The sequence below is a fragment of the Xenopus tropicalis genome, chromosome 2 (assembly GCF_000004195.4).
Source record: "Xenopus tropicalis strain Nigerian chromosome 2, UCB_Xtro_10.0, whole genome shotgun sequence".
NCBI classification, from domain to species: Eukaryota; Metazoa; Chordata; class Amphibia; order Anura; family Pipidae; genus Xenopus; species Xenopus tropicalis.
In genome coordinates, this window is record NC_030678.2 from 43,636,986 (window position 1) to 43,656,818 (window position 19,833).

Genomic DNA, 19,833 nt, shown 5'->3' on the forward strand with positions numbered 1-19,833 from the left:
CCGCCCACATCTGATATAAAAACCACTTAAGGTTAAAGCTTTAAATATTTTATTAGAAAATCCAGCTAAGCAGACAGGGTAGCACTAATTGTAAAAAGAGATGGAAACAGGGTGCCGCCCTCTTAGCGCTCATATTCTAAAATTGGATTGTTCTGCAATGATTTGTTTAAAATTTAATGAAGCAAACGCAAGTGAGATTTCTTGACACAACACTCGGTCACTTTCTGCTCTGAAAGTGTCCCATGTAACATCAAATATAGTAAGTTCCATCAAGTCATAAGAGCTGTTGCATGTAGATTTCTGGTGCATATACTATTGACCTGTTCATTTTGGCAACAGCTAACTTTAAAAGTAAATGTCTCTGGGGGGTCATGACTTATTCAGCAATGTGATCCTATAGCCAGCACTGCATTTATACTCTGTGCTGCCTTATCCATGCCCACTTTGCATGCCTACTTTCTTATCCATTTGGTGCATGAGCAAAAGTCTATTCTTAGGTGCCAATCATTCTGGGGTAAAGCCCTCTCAACCCCACTGCTAGATTTAACAGTAGGTATGGGCCCTTGAGTGCTTGTATAGTAAATACAACCCTGCTTTGGTGAAAAAAGTGGAGGGCACCGTTTAGCAGCTTTATTCAAAAACTGTCCTTAATATATTGATATGGGGTCACAGGATTAGTGGTTTCTGTCCATATGAAATTTGGGATCAAACCCTCATTGCACCCCAAGCTAAAATGTTTCCTTTTGCTATAGCTTATGGGGACAATAACATCATATTATATTCTAGACACATTTCAGTGACCCAGTATCACTGTTTACACTGCAGTGAAATGTGTCTAGAATATGTCATTTGGTAGGATAAAGTGAAAAAGGTCAACAATTTATTACCAAATTTAGTATATCTGCCCCTGAAACTTTACCAATCCTTATAATCAAATGGATTCTGCTCTCTTCACAAACATAAGTGAAGATGTAACATAGCAGAACTGCACATGTTTATCTGCCATGTTTAATGCTTTAAACAGCACGTGGTACTGCTGGCTCTATATTTAATACATTGACAAGATCCTCCCCATGTTTCCTTTCCATATTACCTGACAGTGTGTGACACGGTTCACTGAGCACAGCCATACTCCTGCTCCTGGCTAAAGAGGAATGTGTTGGAGTCAACAGTCGAGAGACAATGAAATTTTCACTGGGGCTAAGGTGCATGCGATGGGCTGAAGGATGGAAGCAAAGCATGTCAAAAATTAAAACAAAAGCAAATGAACAAACATAAATAAATGGGCATGAAGCTAAAAAAAATAAATGTTTGCACACAGACTTAGCTCTATAATGCACAGGGCACAGGTACATCACCCATACATGCAAAAGACACAGGCATATCAACATAAAAACCCATAAAACAGGTATACCCCCATCACCACAAGAGACATGGGTAAATCACCCATAAACACTCAAGCCACAGGTACATTCCCTTAGAGCCCCACACAATAACGAATACCTATCACTGTAATCTGTTCCTTCAAAAATACCATTTTTATATGCTGAAATATACAAACGGTAACAGCTTCTCCACAGCTTACAGACATGCAGGAACCACATAATCCACAATGCACTGCACAGTGATGTTCCTTTCCTTATTGACATCACGCCAAACCATAATACATTCAAAATCATGAAACGCTGTATATATTTTAATTGATGTATATTGCAAAGATGCTTGAAATTATGTTTATTTTCAAAAAGCTTTAGTTGTGCTTGGGTGGAGTTCCTCACAGACATACCCAAAATGCACAGGCATATCCCAATAAAATTACAAGATTCAGGCATATCCCAATAAAATTACAAGATTCAGGCATATACCAATAAAATCACAAGATTCAGGCATATCCCCATAAACACTAAAGCACGTCCGGACTGAAACTCAAAATGGGCCCTGGCATTTCAAGTACAAAGAGTCTCAAACAGCCCCCACCAGCCCAATAAATAGCGACTATGGCATCTTACAGCAGCCCCTCTGGCATTTAAAAGAAGCCACAGATTGCCAGCCTGGGTCTGTGCACAGATACAGTCCCATTAATGCACAAAACACAGCCATATCTCCATAAACACACAAAGGCATATCAGATTTTTCCATATCACGTGAGGAACTGGAGTATACTCTTAAAAGCACAGAACATGGAAGTATAGCCCATAATATGAAGGGCACAGGCATATGCCTAACACACAGGGTAAATAGATAGACTTTGTTCTACTATATCTCTCAGCATCATCCAACAGAACTTGGATAAATAAAATAAAAAAAATCTATTTCTGTAGATCCCCAGATGTGGGTAGCCAATGCAGTGGCATAGGTAGTCTATCTCAAAGGCTAGTAAGTGTTAAAATTCAGTCATTTCAGCCACAATGTAAGGCCTAGACAAAACGCCTGGTCCAGCCAATGAAAAGAATCACATTCATTAGACAGTACTGCACAAAGAGAGACACAAAACTCACACACTGACACACCGCCATGCATTGAGGTACACAGGCTAGCAAATGAACGTAGCAAGGCATTTATGACATGAAACAAAACCTGTAAGGAGGATGGAAGCAAGAAGAAATATCTGAGAAAGAGGATATAAATGGGATGAAATATGCGTTTGAATGATAATGGAAGTTTTTATGTCTAGTGTGTGCCTGGATGCATGTTGCAGGACAGGTGGGGATAAGGTGCAGTCCTGACTGAGGAAAATTCCTTTGTGTATTTACAGCACGTGACAGTAATCTACCAGCTGTTGCAGGAGTCATGAAATTCTGTATTTGTTAAGGCAATAATGGTTCTTAACTGTGATCACAGAGTGCAGGCAGCTCCATAGTCAAACCTTTCTCACGGAGACTTTCTTTAAACTGAGTGTAACTGTCCACTGACTGTAAGGGACATATGGCACCTCAGGGGTACCACCTTGCTGGATCTCAGTCAGTCTTTTCAAACAAACTCTTATTGCTGGCCCTTATCTGCAAGTAAATGGGAGCAGAAGCCACTTCTCCCTCTAACTTCTACTCATCATTCATTCATTAGCAGTGCCATTTGGCCTCCCATTTGGGTCAAATCACACAATATCCAAACCTTGGCCCACAGGCTTATCAGTTGGATAGGCAATAGGCTGGTCTCTGTAAGTCCCCACATCCAATATTCTGATCTTCAAGTACATGGAGAACAGGAGAACATTAGTGGTGAAGCTGAAGTTTGACTGTCACAGGAACATGATACAAGCCAAACCATCAGGGCCCAGGGGAGGAACCCCCATGCTACACACCTGCTCCAGGGTGTTTAGGAGCTCAATAAGCAGTTTTTAGGCCTGGTTCCTCAATTTGCCGCTGGAAATTTACTTTATTGCTCTGACAAACGATCCAACTCTGGGACATCTACTGAAATTCGTATATAAACAATGGCACACAATTTCCTTTCCCAGAGGTTTCAGTCTTGCAATGGGGCACTGGCCTCTGTCATTGTTTTGAGTACCAACTTGAATGCCCCAGAACACAAACAGAACAGAAATCTTTGCAGCCTCACAAGTTTTTCCTTTCAACATTTCCCATTAGAGAGGGAGTTATTAGAGTTAGGGTTCTACAGCAATAAAGCTATAGAGCAACAGAAAATGCATTATTTACTCCAAAAATTAACTTCAACTCTATAAAAAATCTGCTACTGTAAATAATGCAGTGAGATCTGCCTTCTCCCTATAGTAATTACACGACTGTGGGAAATAAGTGAGGCATTGATTAGAAAGCTTGCACAATAATACAATATCTGCTCTCATAATCTCTTAGCACAGAACTCTTGGCAGGGCAATTTATCACAGGAGACATACAAAATACACAGCTTACATTTCCTAGGAGAGAAAAGCATTAGATTTCCCATCAAGTGTAATTAGTAATAATCAATAATACCATATGTATGTTCTACATTTCTTAAAACACTACTGGGAAAAAAATAATAAAAAGTTGCAATGACAATGTGTGACAATGTGACAATGTAAATGTGGCATTTCTACTAACAAATATAGGTTTTACAGCAAGAAGCTTGCTTACATACACAGCACACTGGTGCAAACTAGCAATGAGGATAGGGCCACAATACATTTTAATGTAGAAAAAATTGGCACAGTTTTCACATTGAGCAAATTTAATTACCACTGATGACTTTTATTTAATTTCCTCATGTATAATGTACTAGCATTATGTAAATTCATTATAATAACGAAGAGAAAAAAAAAAGAATACACCTTATTTCAAATCTGTGGTTTTATGTATCAGAATAAAACTAACAATTAGTATATCATCAAGTCCTAAAATTAAAAATAGCCTTACAGGACAAATTATACTTTTTGTATTATATATATTCAACAAAATATAAGCCAACAAGAAAAAGCCACATGTAAGAAATGTAAGTACCTGCTTACTGCTTTTACTGCAATTAAGGAGGTCATTATGGCACAGGGATCCCAGGGTGTGCTGCTGCCTCCACATAAAAGAAGAATATTTTAAAGGACAATGAAACGTTAATAATGAATCCCTCCTATTCTAAAGGAATATTCTTATATTCTCCTATTCTTATTTTAGCACTCAGGGGCAGAGTTATCCCAGTGTCCCTGTAGTAGGAAACGCGCTCTTAGTGACGTTATTAAAATCTCTCTCTTAAAATTGGCCATTCTATAACATACTAAAAGTTGAACTACCCCTTTAAGTCAAAATCTTTACCCCAGTCCCACTGAGATGCTGTGGTAGAATGTAAAGAGTTGTGGGGGGTACTTACTTTTCCACGTATGATTTGCTTATATGCTGGCTTACATTTTGTTGCATAAAATTTAACATAGACCAGAAGGTAGAAACTTACTACAGGTACCAATAAATGACAGCACTGCTAAAAAGAAGAAAGCAAAGGAAAAGTGTAGTTAACACCTGATTTCTATGTACGAGCTTCAGAAGGGCACCGGCGGTTATTTCTGCTTCTTATATCTGAATCTTCACGCTTGCATGGCGCAGGAGGTCCTGTTGTCAGGCTGTTCTAACCACAGCCAATGAACCCATAACAGATGTGTGCTCTCACACATAAGAGATTCTAGAAACTCTCCAACCTGAAAACCTAGTATTTAGCGTCACTTGTACTTTATATACCACAACCCAGAGTTACTGATGTGAAAGTAGGGATGCACTGAAACAAAACATTTTGGATTTGTCAAAATACCAAATCCTTTACCCAAATTCATCCGAATGTCAAATGAATCTGAACACTAATTTGCATATTCAGAGAAAATTGCAAAGCCTGAATCCTGCAAGAAAAAAAGTCCAGATTTGGGCAAATCCTAAACTAAATGTTGAATTCTGTGCATCCCTATGTGAAAGATGTGGCTTCCAGCAATGGAGTTGATAGAGACAGAGTGGGATAGCGAGAAAAGGAGGGTAGCACAGGAATACGCGGGGCAGGTACACAGGGAACAGCCGGGTCACTTGCCTCTGTCAGGGGAATGTGTGATTGCCGCTGTGGAAGCAGAGAGCCTCTTACTGATTGGCGACTCCATTGGCCTTTGTAGACTCATTGTAGAGGATGAAAGTTTGTCACAGGCTGCAGAGAGATGCATTTAAAATATTTATATAATGATGGCCAATGTCTGCCTCAATAAAATATCAAACATTATTTTAAAGAGAGGATGATTTGAGTTATGAAAAAGATGGACACTGAAGTGGAAGGTGTTTTATATAATGCTTGTATTATCCAACAAGCCAGTGGAATTTTTCATCCAGCTACCAGTAGGAGGCACTCAAACTATTCAGTTAGCTTGATGCATGATCATTCCTTCCAAAGCATACACTAATCATAATGGCTGCTAAGCAAGTCTACAAAGCAAAGCATGACTTTTGTGCAGAATGGCAATGACAGAAGCATACTTTACCTACATGTTTTATTGTGAAAAAAACAAACAAAAAAAAAACCAACTCATAACCATAACAGAATCGTGCAACTAATACCCTGCAGTCCGGGGAAGCCCATTTCGATTTGATAGTAGTAAGCCTATGGAGTCCAGCTTTAGGGGGAGTGGCCCTTGGGTGCCTATATAATTGAAAAAAAGGGTGGCACTGCACCTAAATACAGCCCTGCATATGCCCCTTAACCTGTGACCTTTTGTGAGGCTTACAGTTCCTCTATAGTCATATGCCCCCTTAGAGTGGGTTAGTTGACCTTAGAAGAGAGCTAGACTGCCTTCCATTGGCCCCATCCCTGATTCTTTCCACAGTGTCAATTAGATGCAAAAGTGTCCTTGTCTGGAAAACCGACCTATAGATGCTAAGTAGCACAGTGTACTTCCCAGGCACCATCTTCTACATCTTCGGATTTTGTTTGCCAAGTTCACCCACAGACACTGAGCTTTCTGATCCATACGTAGTTGGAACTATTCCAAGATTACCTCCAACTGCACATGCACCAAAAAGCTCTGTCTGTTGGAACGGAAATAAAAGTATCAAAAGATCCAGAGGATGGTGCCTATGAACGCCACTTTGCTACTCTGCATTCACAGGTCAGCTTTCCAAAGAGGAGGGAGGCCAACTGAGGGGCAGGCTATGGGGGCTTTTGCCTGTATGGGGTTTCTCCTTTAAAATTTTTAGTATAAATGTAGACTGATATTCTAAGACAATTTGCAATTGGTTTTCATTTTGTATTTTTTGTGGTTTCTGAAATATTCAGCTTATTTTTTACTGGTCACTAGGGTCTGATTTACCCTACCAACCACACAGCAGACTGAAGGAGAGACAGGGAAATTCATAGTAGAGGGCCTGAACAGAAAGATGAGTAATAAGAAGTAACAATAACAAAACTAAAGCCTAAATAGTTTTTATTTTGGCAGAAGAGGAAGGCAAATAATTAATAAAAAAAAATAAAAATGAAGATCAACTTAAAAGTTGCTAAGAATAGGGTATAATATACCAAAAGTTTACTTAACTGTCAACTACCCCTTTAATGGTTGCCGAGAAGGAAAATATTTAAGGCAAAGTGAAACAAACCAAACTATGGTACATTTATATACATATATATATATATATATAACCTCTGTATTATTATATTTCAAGTGCTGAAGGCAGAAGGAGTTGGATGACTTTTTCCTTGTCAGTCTGACAAATTTCTATTGGTTTTCAATGTGCCGCATTATTCTGCTGCCAATGTCTTGTGGGGGTGGGAACAATGGTCACCAGGATAGTGATTGAAATGTGAAAGTAATACCTAAAGCTTCTCTTGGGACAAAGAAATCCTAGGTTTGCATTAAATCCCCAGAAACTGGGCCAATTTGCAATTCTTATGTTCCAATTCCAATTGACCAAGCCAATATTGGATATCTACTAGGCCCGAGTACTGGGGGCTGCACCGCGCATAAACTCTGGTTAAATAAGTGCCAATGTATCTCAGCCTGATGCTGCTTAACAGTTTATTGGATTCCATCGCTTAAACACTATTACAGTTCAATCCATTAAAAGTTTAATCCTCTATGTATTTCCCTTTGAGAACAGGTAACCAGAGAACACAGTTTGCCATGCATACTGTTTTACTTGGTCACTAAGAGAATAGTTAGAAATAGGTGACACTGTGAATTGTGTTGTCCACAAAGACTTCTCGACCAAGGCAAACTGCATGGCTCTTACTCCCATGTCCGCTTGCGTTATTACAGAATGATTGTTTTATATACAGGTAATAAGCTGCACTCTATTTGAAGTATAGATGAAAATAAACCTACCTTCTGTCACTTACAGCATTACCAAAAAATAAATCTAAATTGTAGTTCTATAGGCGTATGGAGAGTTAGCCAGCAAATTGAGCAGACACATATATTGGACAGAAATCTATATCTGACAATTAGAGGGCATGGATTTTCTGCGCAATAGAAAGATCATTTAATAAATAACTGTATATATCCTAGATTATGCCATCACAGTCTCTACAGTACAGTTATCAGATCATGTAAAAAAAACAGGGACACAATTGATAGCTAGCAGGACCAGACTGGGATTTAATGCCCTGGCATTCTAAGTACACAGAGGCCCAAAAAGCCCCCACCAGCCCAATAAATAGTGACAGTCTATGGCATGACAGCAGCCCCTCGATTTTCTTTTTTTTTTTATATATATATACGCTGGTAAACCTACCCCCTGCAATTCTAGGGAACTACAGCTCCCAGCAGCCTCAGTTAGCCAAGGGGATCCTGGGAGCTGTATACACAATATCTTGTAATCCCCTGATCTATGGTCAGTGGAAGCAAAAACATAATAAGTCCATGGAAATCACAGTGTTAATAACATCAGCACATGTTATGATATACATGTTATATATCTTCAGTGATAAAAAAAAAAAGGTCCTAAGAGAACAAGTGAATGAGGGAATAGTTTCCAGGACTGGCAATAGTTAAAGAAAAAATGGAATGAGGAGGAGGCTCCCATGGGAGACATGCACAGTGACACTGAAATTCTGTACTGGGAATGGGAATGAAAACACTGGACTGGGCTAGTAACTCTGACTTGAGACAATAGGCTTGGTGAATGAAGGACACAAGGTGGCGGAACACTGAAGACACAATGGCACCGTGGTTCTGAAATACCATTGGAGGAATCGGCAGCGGCAGCAGCAGAGGTCACAGAGTCTGGAGGAAGGGTGTTGGCAGCTAAAGCTAGCTCAGGGGGAAGGGGGCACTCTGAATCACCTGCACAGCATAAAACCAGAGCAAGACAAGAGGGGACACATTATAGGAGCCTGGGAAGAGAAAACAGCCTTCAATAAAAAGAATTTCAATTGTTAAATTAAAATCTCCACGCTGGCATGGAAATCAGAGGAATCTGATACACACACAAATAGTCACCATTGTGCCTCGTCACTGCCTTTGCTCTGCCATCGGCTAGACTAAACTACGGTGGCCCTTTCACATTGTCAGAGGACATTAACCCTTGAGAGGCTGAAAATCTGCCCAAAGATGAAACTGCGGCTCTCTGGCATCCAGACTGGCTGTGCCTGATCTAAAACTATGCTTGTAGCTTTTTATAAAGTATATGCCAAAGGGGTAATTCTGCAGATAATGACTGGCACGTTGGCCCTCCATTGAGCAAATAGATAATATTCACTGCCTGAATGTGGAGCCACTCTCAGAATCCCTGTTAGTGCACTGCCGGCAGTAAGTGGGTCTGTACAGCCCGGCAAGTAGGAGAGATAATACGCTGGGTGCACCATACAGATTACATGAGGGAAACACAGCAACTGTTACTTTATTCTTTCTCCTACACAACATTTAGCAAGCAGCCCTGCAATGCAGGTACAGGGTACTTACCATCTCTTCCGGCTCCTGCCACAAGGGCCCCGCCCCAGGACCATCGCTTCTGTTTCTGCTCCAGCTGCTGACTGCGTTCCTGGGCACGACGCATCATGGCCTCTAAGCGCTCCTAGCCAAATACACAAGAACCCACCAAAAATGAAGAGTGCTGCCAGAAGAGATCCAGAAGGCAGGTATCACTTAGTGATTCTAAGCTACTGCTGCTGTAGGTAACAAGTGTTGGCACTGGCAGATGGGATGCAAGATCCCTATATGATGGGAAGTGCTTACTGAGCAAGGAGGAGGTGTCTGCTGTTTGCTTACTGTCATTGGGTTTCACTGGAGGCTTCTGCTAGGTAAATAACACAAGTTGCATCATTGGATTCGGCATCAGCTCCCCTGTGGCACAATAGCCAATGAGATGAGCTACAATCTCAGGATGAACTCATGTTTTATTAACCTCCTTCTGCATACAGGCATTCTGCAAAGTCATCCAGTGCCCTGGGCTCCTTACACAGTGACTCCCTACAACAGGGACTGCTTCTTAGCACGGAACAGGAGCCAAGGTGCTACCTTTAGATCAGTACATAATGCTTTATAGGAATGTCAGTTTTACATTTTGTAGCATTATTATAAAATGAGGGTTTTCAAAAAGCAAGAATCCAGTCAACTGCTCCCTGAACTACAGCTTCCATGATCCTGTAGTCAGCAGAGATACTTGGAGCTGTAGTTAAACTGTGTAATATCAAGCACATTTGTATAGATTTAATATTTTTTAGTGAATAATGTACCCCCTATTATAAAATATAAGGTTAGCGTAAGTCACCAAGGAGTTCCATGGCCATGTGCTTTTTATACAGGAACTCTGAGGTGAATTTTTCTGAGGTGAAGGAGTACATTAATTTATTATAATTCATATTTTTCAGTGAGTCATGTCACAGAAATTACATCATTAAACATCATTTATAAGGATAGCATTTACTTTCATAATTTACTTTATGTATGGTTCTTTAAATGCATAGGAACATGCAGTACCTGGGTGCAGATGTTTTTTCTATAGATTTGCATGTATACATACATGGATATGTTTCATTATCCTAAATTCACCCTTTCAGCTCACTTTACAATGAAAGAATGTTAAATTATCACAAATCTAGCACCACACAGTTCCAAATTATACACTGCATACAAGACAATTACCAACAATAAGAGGCCACGTTAAAACAGTTTTAAGCCCTGAAGCTAAAAGTAGTCCAAAAAGAGAGTTGATCTTACAAGCCTGCCTCTCATGAATGCAGCAGTCATTACTGTATTTATAGGGCACCCTTTGGTGTCTGTGCCCCAAAACAGCCACAATTCAAGAAGTAGAGTATAAGGCAGGGTGCAAAGTGCAAAAAAAACCAAAACCAAACAAATTGAAAAAAAAAAAAAATTTTTTTGCACTATTCATATGTCTGTTTTCCAACCTTTCCACTTTCACTCCTATAGCCCCGAGTGCCATCTGCATTTCCTTCATAAGCAAGGATATGCGCCCAATCACTGCTTAGCACAGGTGCCGTAGCTAACTAATAGCCCATGCAGCACACAGGATTGAGTTTTCTACTCCCGATCCCTTGTGCCTACAGTTCTAATAACCAATGCCATACAGCAGGCCCCGACTGACAAACTGTGGATTTTGGCAAATGACAGAGGGGCTGCTGTAAAATGCTGTAGATGCATCCCAGTACAGGCCTACCATACATGCTTGGACAGAGATTTCAAATAGGCCCTGGCATTTCAAGTACACAAATGCCCAAAGAGCGCTTCACAGGCATGCTAAATAGTGACTGTCTATGGCACCTTACAGCAGCCCTTCAGGCATTTGCCACAATCCACAGGCCAGTCTGGGCCTAATACATATTACATACACTGACAGTCCTAGGGGGGATAGATGCTCATTTTGATTTTGCAACAAATTTCTGTAGCACATAAAATGTTTGTGCAAAAACAGAGACAAGGCAGGGGAGCAATGGGCAAGAGGGTGTGGGGAGCGAAGATGGCAGCCTGGGCCTAGGGTGCCAACCCAACTAGAGCCAGCAATGGCTACTAGTACTGATAAAATTACACACAGAGGTTTTAAAACAAAGTGGGCATGCTTTAAAAAAATGTATGTGGAGTTGAGAAGTGAGCAGTACCCTATATGTTTTCTGCAGACAATAAGCCACAAACTGTTAGAGTAAAGGCACAAATGGTTCTTAGGGAGACATAAGGGTTGTATTTATTAGGCTGAAAATGTGGCACAAAAGCACGCAAAACAAAGAGGGTTTAGCATATTTTGTGATTAGATATAATCAAATCAAATACATTGATTGGTGGATTATTGAGGCACAAAGCATCAATATCCAATGGAATATATGGATTAGCATGTGTCCCCTGGGTACTCTAGTCATTTGTACATGCAAAGTATTTTAGCTCCATGCTCTATAGTGTAACTGAAAAGCTGCTAAAATGGCAAGCCTTAGTGTTTAATAGCACATATACAGAAATAATGTAATAATGTACCCATTGCCAAAACCAAAAACTCGAGTAACCACGGCATTCCTGGGGGATATAAAAATAATGCTGATATCGCAGCAGGACATTATTGGTGCTTACAGGTGCATCCCTTTCTGCACTTATAGATAGCAGCAAAGAAATGACACCCGTGCCCCACAGCACCCATATGGGTGTGCACAGCAGACACTTACACTACAGCCTCCCTGGCAGCCAGCTAATGCTGCAAATGAAATCACAGCCTGACTGCGGCTCTATTGCATTAACATAAAGGCTCCCGGGGTCTCAAAATGCCCTCTTCTAGGCAACAACATGATGGATTCCCCACACATGCTATCAGGTTTGGTGTATGACAAATAAAATTACAGATCACTTAAAATGTATTGAATACTTATTGTCTAATGCACATCTGTACCCAACCATTAGGATGCGCAGTACTGAACAGATGGATGATAAAATTAAGATAATGACAGATGTGTCAGAGAGTGACAGATAATGAATAGGCAGATAATAAGCAAACATTGTCCCATGTAAAGCTGGCCATACACGCAACGATAATATGGTTTTGTGCGATATTCGGTGCGTGTATGGCAAGTCGGCGAGTCGACCGATATCGGTCGACTCCCTGATCGGCCAGGTTAAAATATTTTGATCGGGCGCCATAGAAGGCGCCTGAGCAAAATCTGCCGTCAGGGCTGAATCGGCAGAAGGAGGTAGGAATCCTATTATTTCTACCTCCTTATCTGCTGTTTCAGCCCTGAACGGTTAGTGGCTGATTGAACGATCTTTCGTGCGACCGATGGTCCCAAATCGCCACGTGTGTGGCCACCTTAAGGCACCAAAATGCATTCTGTACCAGATCAATATCTGATCCAGTTCTTAAGATGTCTATCAGACCCAGTACAGGACTGCACTTGCCCATGTATGCTGCGGACTGCTCAATCACTACCTGCATTTTATCCAGCCATAGACCCAAAAGGCTGAATTATATTCAGATCTATCCAAAGGAGCATCTTTGCTATGGCCAAGTGCTGCCAGTCCTACAAGTAAAGTAGGTCAATTATAAAAATACCTCAGTAGAGCTCTGTACAAGGGGAAGTAATAAAGAAAGACAAGATAGACATTCCAGCTCTCAACTTACAATTTATATAATTGCAGAATAGCAATGGTTTGACCCTGGACACTAAAGTACAGTGCACAAATTATGACTGTATTCCATGCAGGGCTATACTGGAAATGAATGTTTAAAGAGAGCTTAGTGCACAGTGATGACTCCTGCTAGTCATGGGAAGGTGGCACTGTTAGCACCCACAGGTGGCTATGATTATGGGATTTTTGTGGCTTTGAAGTCATGACCTGGGCCCATGTCAGTTGACAACAGCAGATTTATGATTTATGATTACCCCCTTTTCCAATCCCAGAAAAAACTGTTTATTAATAGACTGAGCAGTCAGGGAGATGAGCAAACTAAAGTAGTATTTTTTTTCTTTTTAGGAAGGTTTGGTCAAAAATGGCTCACCCCACTCCAGTGACCTATAACATCAATAGCCATTTACTAAATGAGGGGCAGATAGACTAATAATAAAACATCCATTTTGATCAGTTCAGAACGTGCAGAAAACTCAGCATTGTATTATTCAGGAGATAAGTGATATCTATAGAATCTAAGGTCTTCTGCTCTGAATTGGTCCCCTGGCAATGCCAACATTTAGAGCTCTGACTAAAATCTCCCTTGCAGCAATTGTGCCACTAAATAGCCACTATAGATGTGAAAACAATACTGACTGCCCAAATGTGTGTAAATAGGTATTATAGTTTGTCATAGGGCCAAAAGCTGAAAACACCAGGAGCAGGGTTCTCTGTGGGGTCCCTCAGGGTTCTGTACTGGGTACACTTTTGTTTAACTTGTTCATTAACTGTTCAATAAGGTGTTATAAGTAATGTATTAGTGTTTGCAGTGGCATCTTTGCAGCAGAATCTTGACAAATTGGCAATCTGGGTGGCTAAGTGGCAGATGAGATTTAATGTGGATAAATGTAAGGTCATGCACCTGGGATGTAAAAATATGCACAAGTGTACAACCAAACAACTTGTTACTGGGCTTACTGGACTCCTTGGTACCTAGAACACATACTAGATTTCTTATGAAGCTGCTCTACTTATACGCCAAAAAGACTGTAGTCATTCACTGAATGGGCTCCTTTCCTCCACCACTTGCTAAATGTATTACTCTAGTCAACTCCAAAATTAGAACAGTATAAACTTATGTACCTAGCCAGAGGCCGTTTGAAAAAGTCTTACAACATCAGGATTGTGACTCTCCAGCTTTTCCCTCCCCCTCCTACTTTTCCTCCTTCTTTCTACTTCTTAACAGTTAAAATCAATAAAATTTACTTTAAAAATAAATATGCAGCCACTTAATGAGAGCTGATCATTCATGCTCTCATCCTGTCACGACTGGACTACTGTAACCTGCTATTAACCGGCCTCCCTAACTCCCATCTTTCCCCCCTACAGTCTATATTAAATACTGCTGCCAGATTTCTCCTCCTCTCATCCAGGAGAGTTCAGGCCCTTCCCCTGCTAAAGTCCTTATCGTGGCTTCCTATTAAACAAAGAATATCTTACAAACTTCTTCTCTTAACCTTCAAAGCCCTCCATTCCTCTGCTCCTCACTACATCTTTTCCCTTGTGTCTCTGTACGTTCCTGGCCGACTCCTTCGTTCCTCGCAGAGCAATCGTTTGTTTGCGCCCCCCACTACTACCGCTGTCTCCTGCCTTAAACCTTTCTGCCTTGCTGCCCCATACATTTGGAATGCCCTCCCTGATTTCCTCCGGAGAGAATCCTCCCTCAGTCTTTTTAAAACTAAACTTAAAGACTACCTTTTGGAGCACTCACCCAGCACCTCATCTGGGAACTAGCACTTATATTGTAATGTCAACCACTGTGACCTACAGCACTTATACCGCATTTGCCTATTTGTGTCTGTAAGTTACCCTCCCATATAGATTGTAAGCTCTACGGGGCAGGGACCTCCTTCCTCTTGTGTCCTCGGCTCTTAACTTATTGCAGCTGTATTTATCTTGTATCTATCTGTATTTATTGTTGTACTTTGTATTTATCTATTATTATCTTATTAACACCCCGTTTGTATTAATGTATTCTACTGTACAGCGCTGCGTACATAAGTAGCGCTTTATAAATAAAGATATACATACATACATACTTAATAGGACTGCACTAGGCATACCTAATGGAGAAGGACCTTGGAGTCCTTGTAGGTAATAAACTTGGCTGTAGCAAGCAATGCCAGGCAGCAGCTGCAAGGGCACACAAACTCTGGAGCTGTATTAAAAGGGGCATAGATTCACGGGAGGAGGGTGTTATTCTTCCCCTTTACAGAGCGCTGGTAAGGCCCCATCTAGAATATGCTGTTCAGTTTTGGTCTCCAGTGCTCAAACGGGACATTATTGAGTTAGAGAGGGTCCAGAGAATAGCAACAAAACTGGTAAAGGGTATGGAAAGTCTCAGTTATGAAGAAAGACTGGCCAAGTTGGGTCTGTTTACACTGGAGAAGAGGGGTGACATGATAACTATGTATAAATGAGGGATGCACCGAATCCAGGATTCGGTTTGGTATTTGGCCAGGATTCAGCCTTTTTCGGCAGGGTTCAGATTCGGCTCAGATTCAGGTCCTTCCAGCAGACACAAGGGCACCCATTCCGATTAGAAAATTTGGATTAGGAATAAAATATTCGGAAAGGTTTTTTTACTGTGACGGCAGTGAAGTTGTGGAATTCCCTCCCTGAATCAGTCGTACTGGCTGATACATTAGATTCAAGAAGGGGTTGGATGGCTTTTAAGCAAGTGAGGAAATACAGGGTTATGGGCAACAAGTTGATCCAGGAACTGGTCCGGCAAATTAGAGATGCATCAGATGGGGTAATATATAGGCATTAAGGTTGAACTTGATGGATGCCTTTTTTTCAAACTAACTTACTATGTTGCTATGTTAAGAGCAGAACCTCAAACACATTACTGTAAAGGCCTAAACATGAATAAGCAAGCATTTAATGCATATTTCATGAAGGGGTTCAGAGTGACTGTTGCTAATACTCCTAATATCCATATGTACTCAAGTAATACATCCTGACAGTAACAGGAGGGTAAGTTATTCTGGCTAGCTTGGCTTCCCATCAAGGAACCTATCAAATGCATCACTACATAAATGCAGTTGGCTTATGTTTGCCACTAAGGGTTAACCAGTAACACAACCACTGGGATATAAACACATGTAAGAGTGCACCAGTACTTCCATGGAGGAGAAATAAGCCCCAGTATGAGGCCTTTCTAAAATCAACATTGTCCACCAAGTGCACGTTAATGTGCATAGTCAGCCTAAAAGCTACCATAGGACAAGCGGTGGCGGCCACATCCTTTGTGTGAAATATATTCCTTCAGCATGGCAAGAATAATATTTCTACAAATCAATAGAAAGCCACCATCTCACATAGAGAGTAAAGCACGGCAGACACGCATGAAGCACCATAGGGGGGAACAATGGGTGCTGCGCAGCTGTTAGAGGCAACTAAAAGACTGAGGAGTAATGCAAATCATAGGGAAGGGCTAAATGTAATGGTCACAGCACAACAGCTCAGTGGCCTCTATTGATTCCCAAAGGTCAAACAGATATTGCACACACGTACGCCAATACCGATGTAATTATCTTTAAGAGAAAAATCATTTTAAAGGGGCCAGCAGTCTCTTACTCCCATTGCCCCTATTCATGTATATCCCTGCAGCCCCTGTTGGTACTTTGCTACCATCATTGGGCGAGGAAGATAAAAATCCCAGCAGCAGAAGCCACATGGCAGCTCCCAAACATACTACTAAATACATCAAATATAATCAACTTGTACAGATACAATTTAATAGTTTTTTTTCTGATATAGAATAGCATGGCATGTCCCTTTCATATGAAAATACATACAATATATTTCAAGGTGTTAAACAAATAATATAAATATAAAATCTACTTATTAACAGAATTGGTGCTATTAATTTAACTGGAAAGTTAACCCCTATATAAAATGTAATACCATTTTTATTTTAATAAAACTTAAAATGTCACTGCAATCCAAACTTTCAATTACATATTATTTCAAATTTCTTAGCAATTGTAAAAGAATTTATAAATCTAATTGCTACTGAAAACAGTATCTGACTGGCATTTGCTATTCCCTGCTCTGATGGCGCGGACGTTCCATTGAAATAATGTAGACAATCAGCTCCCCTCCAGCCAAAATCTTCTGTTATGTTTATTCCTTTATTTATAGATATGTCCCAGACACGCACCCTCCCATAAAGACTGAGGTCACAGACTATAATATTTTAGCTGGATGAGCACAGGGAGAAAGCAAAAGACAGACTGATATTGTGTTAAATAGAAATTACATTTACAAATAACTAACTAAAAAATTAGTTACCTTTCACTACTCCACATTTTATATTTGGGTTTACTATCCCTTTACGGGATTACATATTGCTGTACTTTAGTGAAACAAAAAATATGAAGTTTTGCATTATAAAATGTATAGAGAATGAATTCAGGGGTGGCCCTGAAATTCTTATCCCCATGTCCCACACCCATTTTGTTGAAGAAATCATCAGTCTTACTTCTTCCTCCTTGATCTTCTGCTTCCTCTTCTCTTCCACTGCGGCTTTCTTCTGCTCCTCTCTGATTCGCTGCTCCACCAGCCTCCTCCCGCGCTCTTCCACCTGCTTTTCATACTGCAGTTTGGCCCTTTTTTCTTTTTCCAGAATCTGTAGCTCTCTGACAGCTGTAAAATACCAGATAAACCAAAATCAGTCTTTAAAATTAAAAAGTACCATTCTCATATTATAAATATATGATTGAAATGATATCATTATATATAATAGAAATGTATATAATTTATAATAGAAATCTGCATGTATGTGGCCCTCTAACTGGCTCCCCAACTGGTATCTGGCAGAAAATCGGCCAGTTGTTGGCCGACATTGCTTGTTTTTCCTGTCGATCGAGGACCACATTGGCTCATTAAAGGAAAAGTAACACTAAAAATTTTTAAGCAAAAAATCTATCCTACCCTGCCCCAATAATTGCCCTATCCTGCAAACTATTTAGTATTTTGAATGCTGTAGTACAAAATACCTGTTAAGTCATTTTATTGATTGATCGATCCTAGCCTTCCTTCTGTATAGGAAGGAGTAAGGCTAGCCTTGATCAATCGATCGTCGCATAGTGGATGCTTCCCCTGCATCGCCGTATGGCTTTTTTTCAAATGACCGGAAGCCAAGTTTTAACAGGTATTTTCTAATAAAGCATTCAAATTAATTAATTCAGAGATGCTGAACAAAAAGTTAAATAACTAAAAAACTACAAATAAAAAATGAAGACCAATTGAAAATTGACTCAGAATATTACTCTCAATATCATACTAAAAGCTAATCGAAAGGTGGACAACACATTGTGCTAATTTCAGAGCTGTGGAGTAAAAAAAAAATACAATATGTTACAATATCCTATTTAACAGATAACAGCCATAATAAAGTACTTCTCTGTTGTAAGAATAAAGCCCAGTGTGTAATTGTGTCACTAGTGTGAAGTCTGTAGTTTCTTTATTAAATAAAATGCCACAGTGACATAGGTTTAGTTATAGCTTTAGACCCAAACTTGAACAGTATCCTTATTCATGTTGGCAGCTCCAGATTTGGGTGGCCAATAGGGTAGTGTGTTGGCATGTAAAATATATTAATATATTAAAGAAAGAGTAACAGCAAAAAATGAAAAATGTTTTCTGTTATGTAACCTGTGCCTTTTCCCCTTTTTTCCAAGACGGTGTAAGGTATTATAGAAGGGGGCACCTTGTATGTCACTCTCTTAGTACAATCCTTCAATAGAGGCCCCTACTTCCTCTAAGGTCAGGCTCCTGGCTTCACAAACGATTCCTAGCATCAGGCAAATAAGCCTAAGAATGATTGACTCTGGGTGATAACCTCCTGCTATAGGGATTACCTGCCACACACTGCCATCTAGTGACTGAAATAGGTAAATACATGCAACTATATTCTGGCAGTGCATTCAAACAAACATGCAAAAAAAATACTGCTTTTTAGCCCTGTGCAATGTGCAATAATAATAATAGGGATAGGGTGGATAGAGGTGGACATATACTGTTGAGGCACAGTAAGATAAAATAACAGCTATTTAGAGACTGTATGGTCAGTTCTGCAGTTACGGCCCCTTTAGGAAACACTATGAGCAGCGACACTTACCAAGGCACTTCTCTTTTTCCTCCCTTCTTTCTTTTGCAAGCCTTTGCCTTTCGTCAGTTTTGAAAAAGCAGTCCATGACTAGAAAAATAGAGACACAAAGAAAAGTGATTACTTAACAGGACAGGCCAAACTGGACAACAAATAGAACATAAATATTATATAAAATATATTCAACATTATATAATAATTGCAATTAGATATAATAACATAAGTAAATGGCAATTTTAAGGGGCACATTTATCAATGCATGATTGGGTCTGAATGGGAAAAATTTGTATTTTTTCTAATTTATAGAACCTTGCATATTTTCCATAATATTTTCGCTAATTTCCGCAACGTTTTCACGCAACGACTACAAAAGTTTCGGAATTCATTCAAGCTTCAGTATCGGATTGTACCACAATATTTTCGAACGCTCACAATATGAATTTTGGCGCAATTAACGCACATCCAAAATTAGTATTTAATCCAAATTTTTGCCAATTGTACTTTTAATTATCTGAAATTCGGACTTTGATAAATCTGCCCCTAAGTGTCAAAAGACAAAGTAGATTTCTGTCATAGTTGGGAGGGAAAGTTCTGCCAAGCACAGAGGGGTTAGGCATTGCCAAGACTAAAATCAGATGCGACCATTGCGCTCAAAAAAGAAGTC

At 40.0% G+C, this 19,833-nt stretch overlaps 1 protein-coding gene across 9 annotated transcripts in view; it reads right to left on the reverse strand.

Moving 5' to 3' along the window:
- The window catches only part of map7d2 (MAP7 domain containing 2), a 66,214-nt gene that overhangs the window by 15,319 nt on the left and 31,062 nt on the right, over nt 1-19,833 (reverse strand). For 3 of the 9 annotated variants that reach the window (XM_012957302.3, XM_012957301.3, XM_012957303.3), the window contains exons 2-7: nt 19,182-19,259; nt 17,541-17,704; nt 9,350-9,461; nt 8,630-8,731; nt 5,500-5,610; nt 1,094-1,219 (exon numbers count right to left, since the gene is read on the reverse strand). In XM_012957302.3, coding sequence (XP_012812756.2) covers nt 1,094-1,219; nt 5,500-5,610; nt 8,630-8,731; nt 9,350-9,461; nt 17,541-17,704; nt 19,182-19,259 — 693 coding nt within the window. 9 annotated transcript variants of the gene reach the window in all.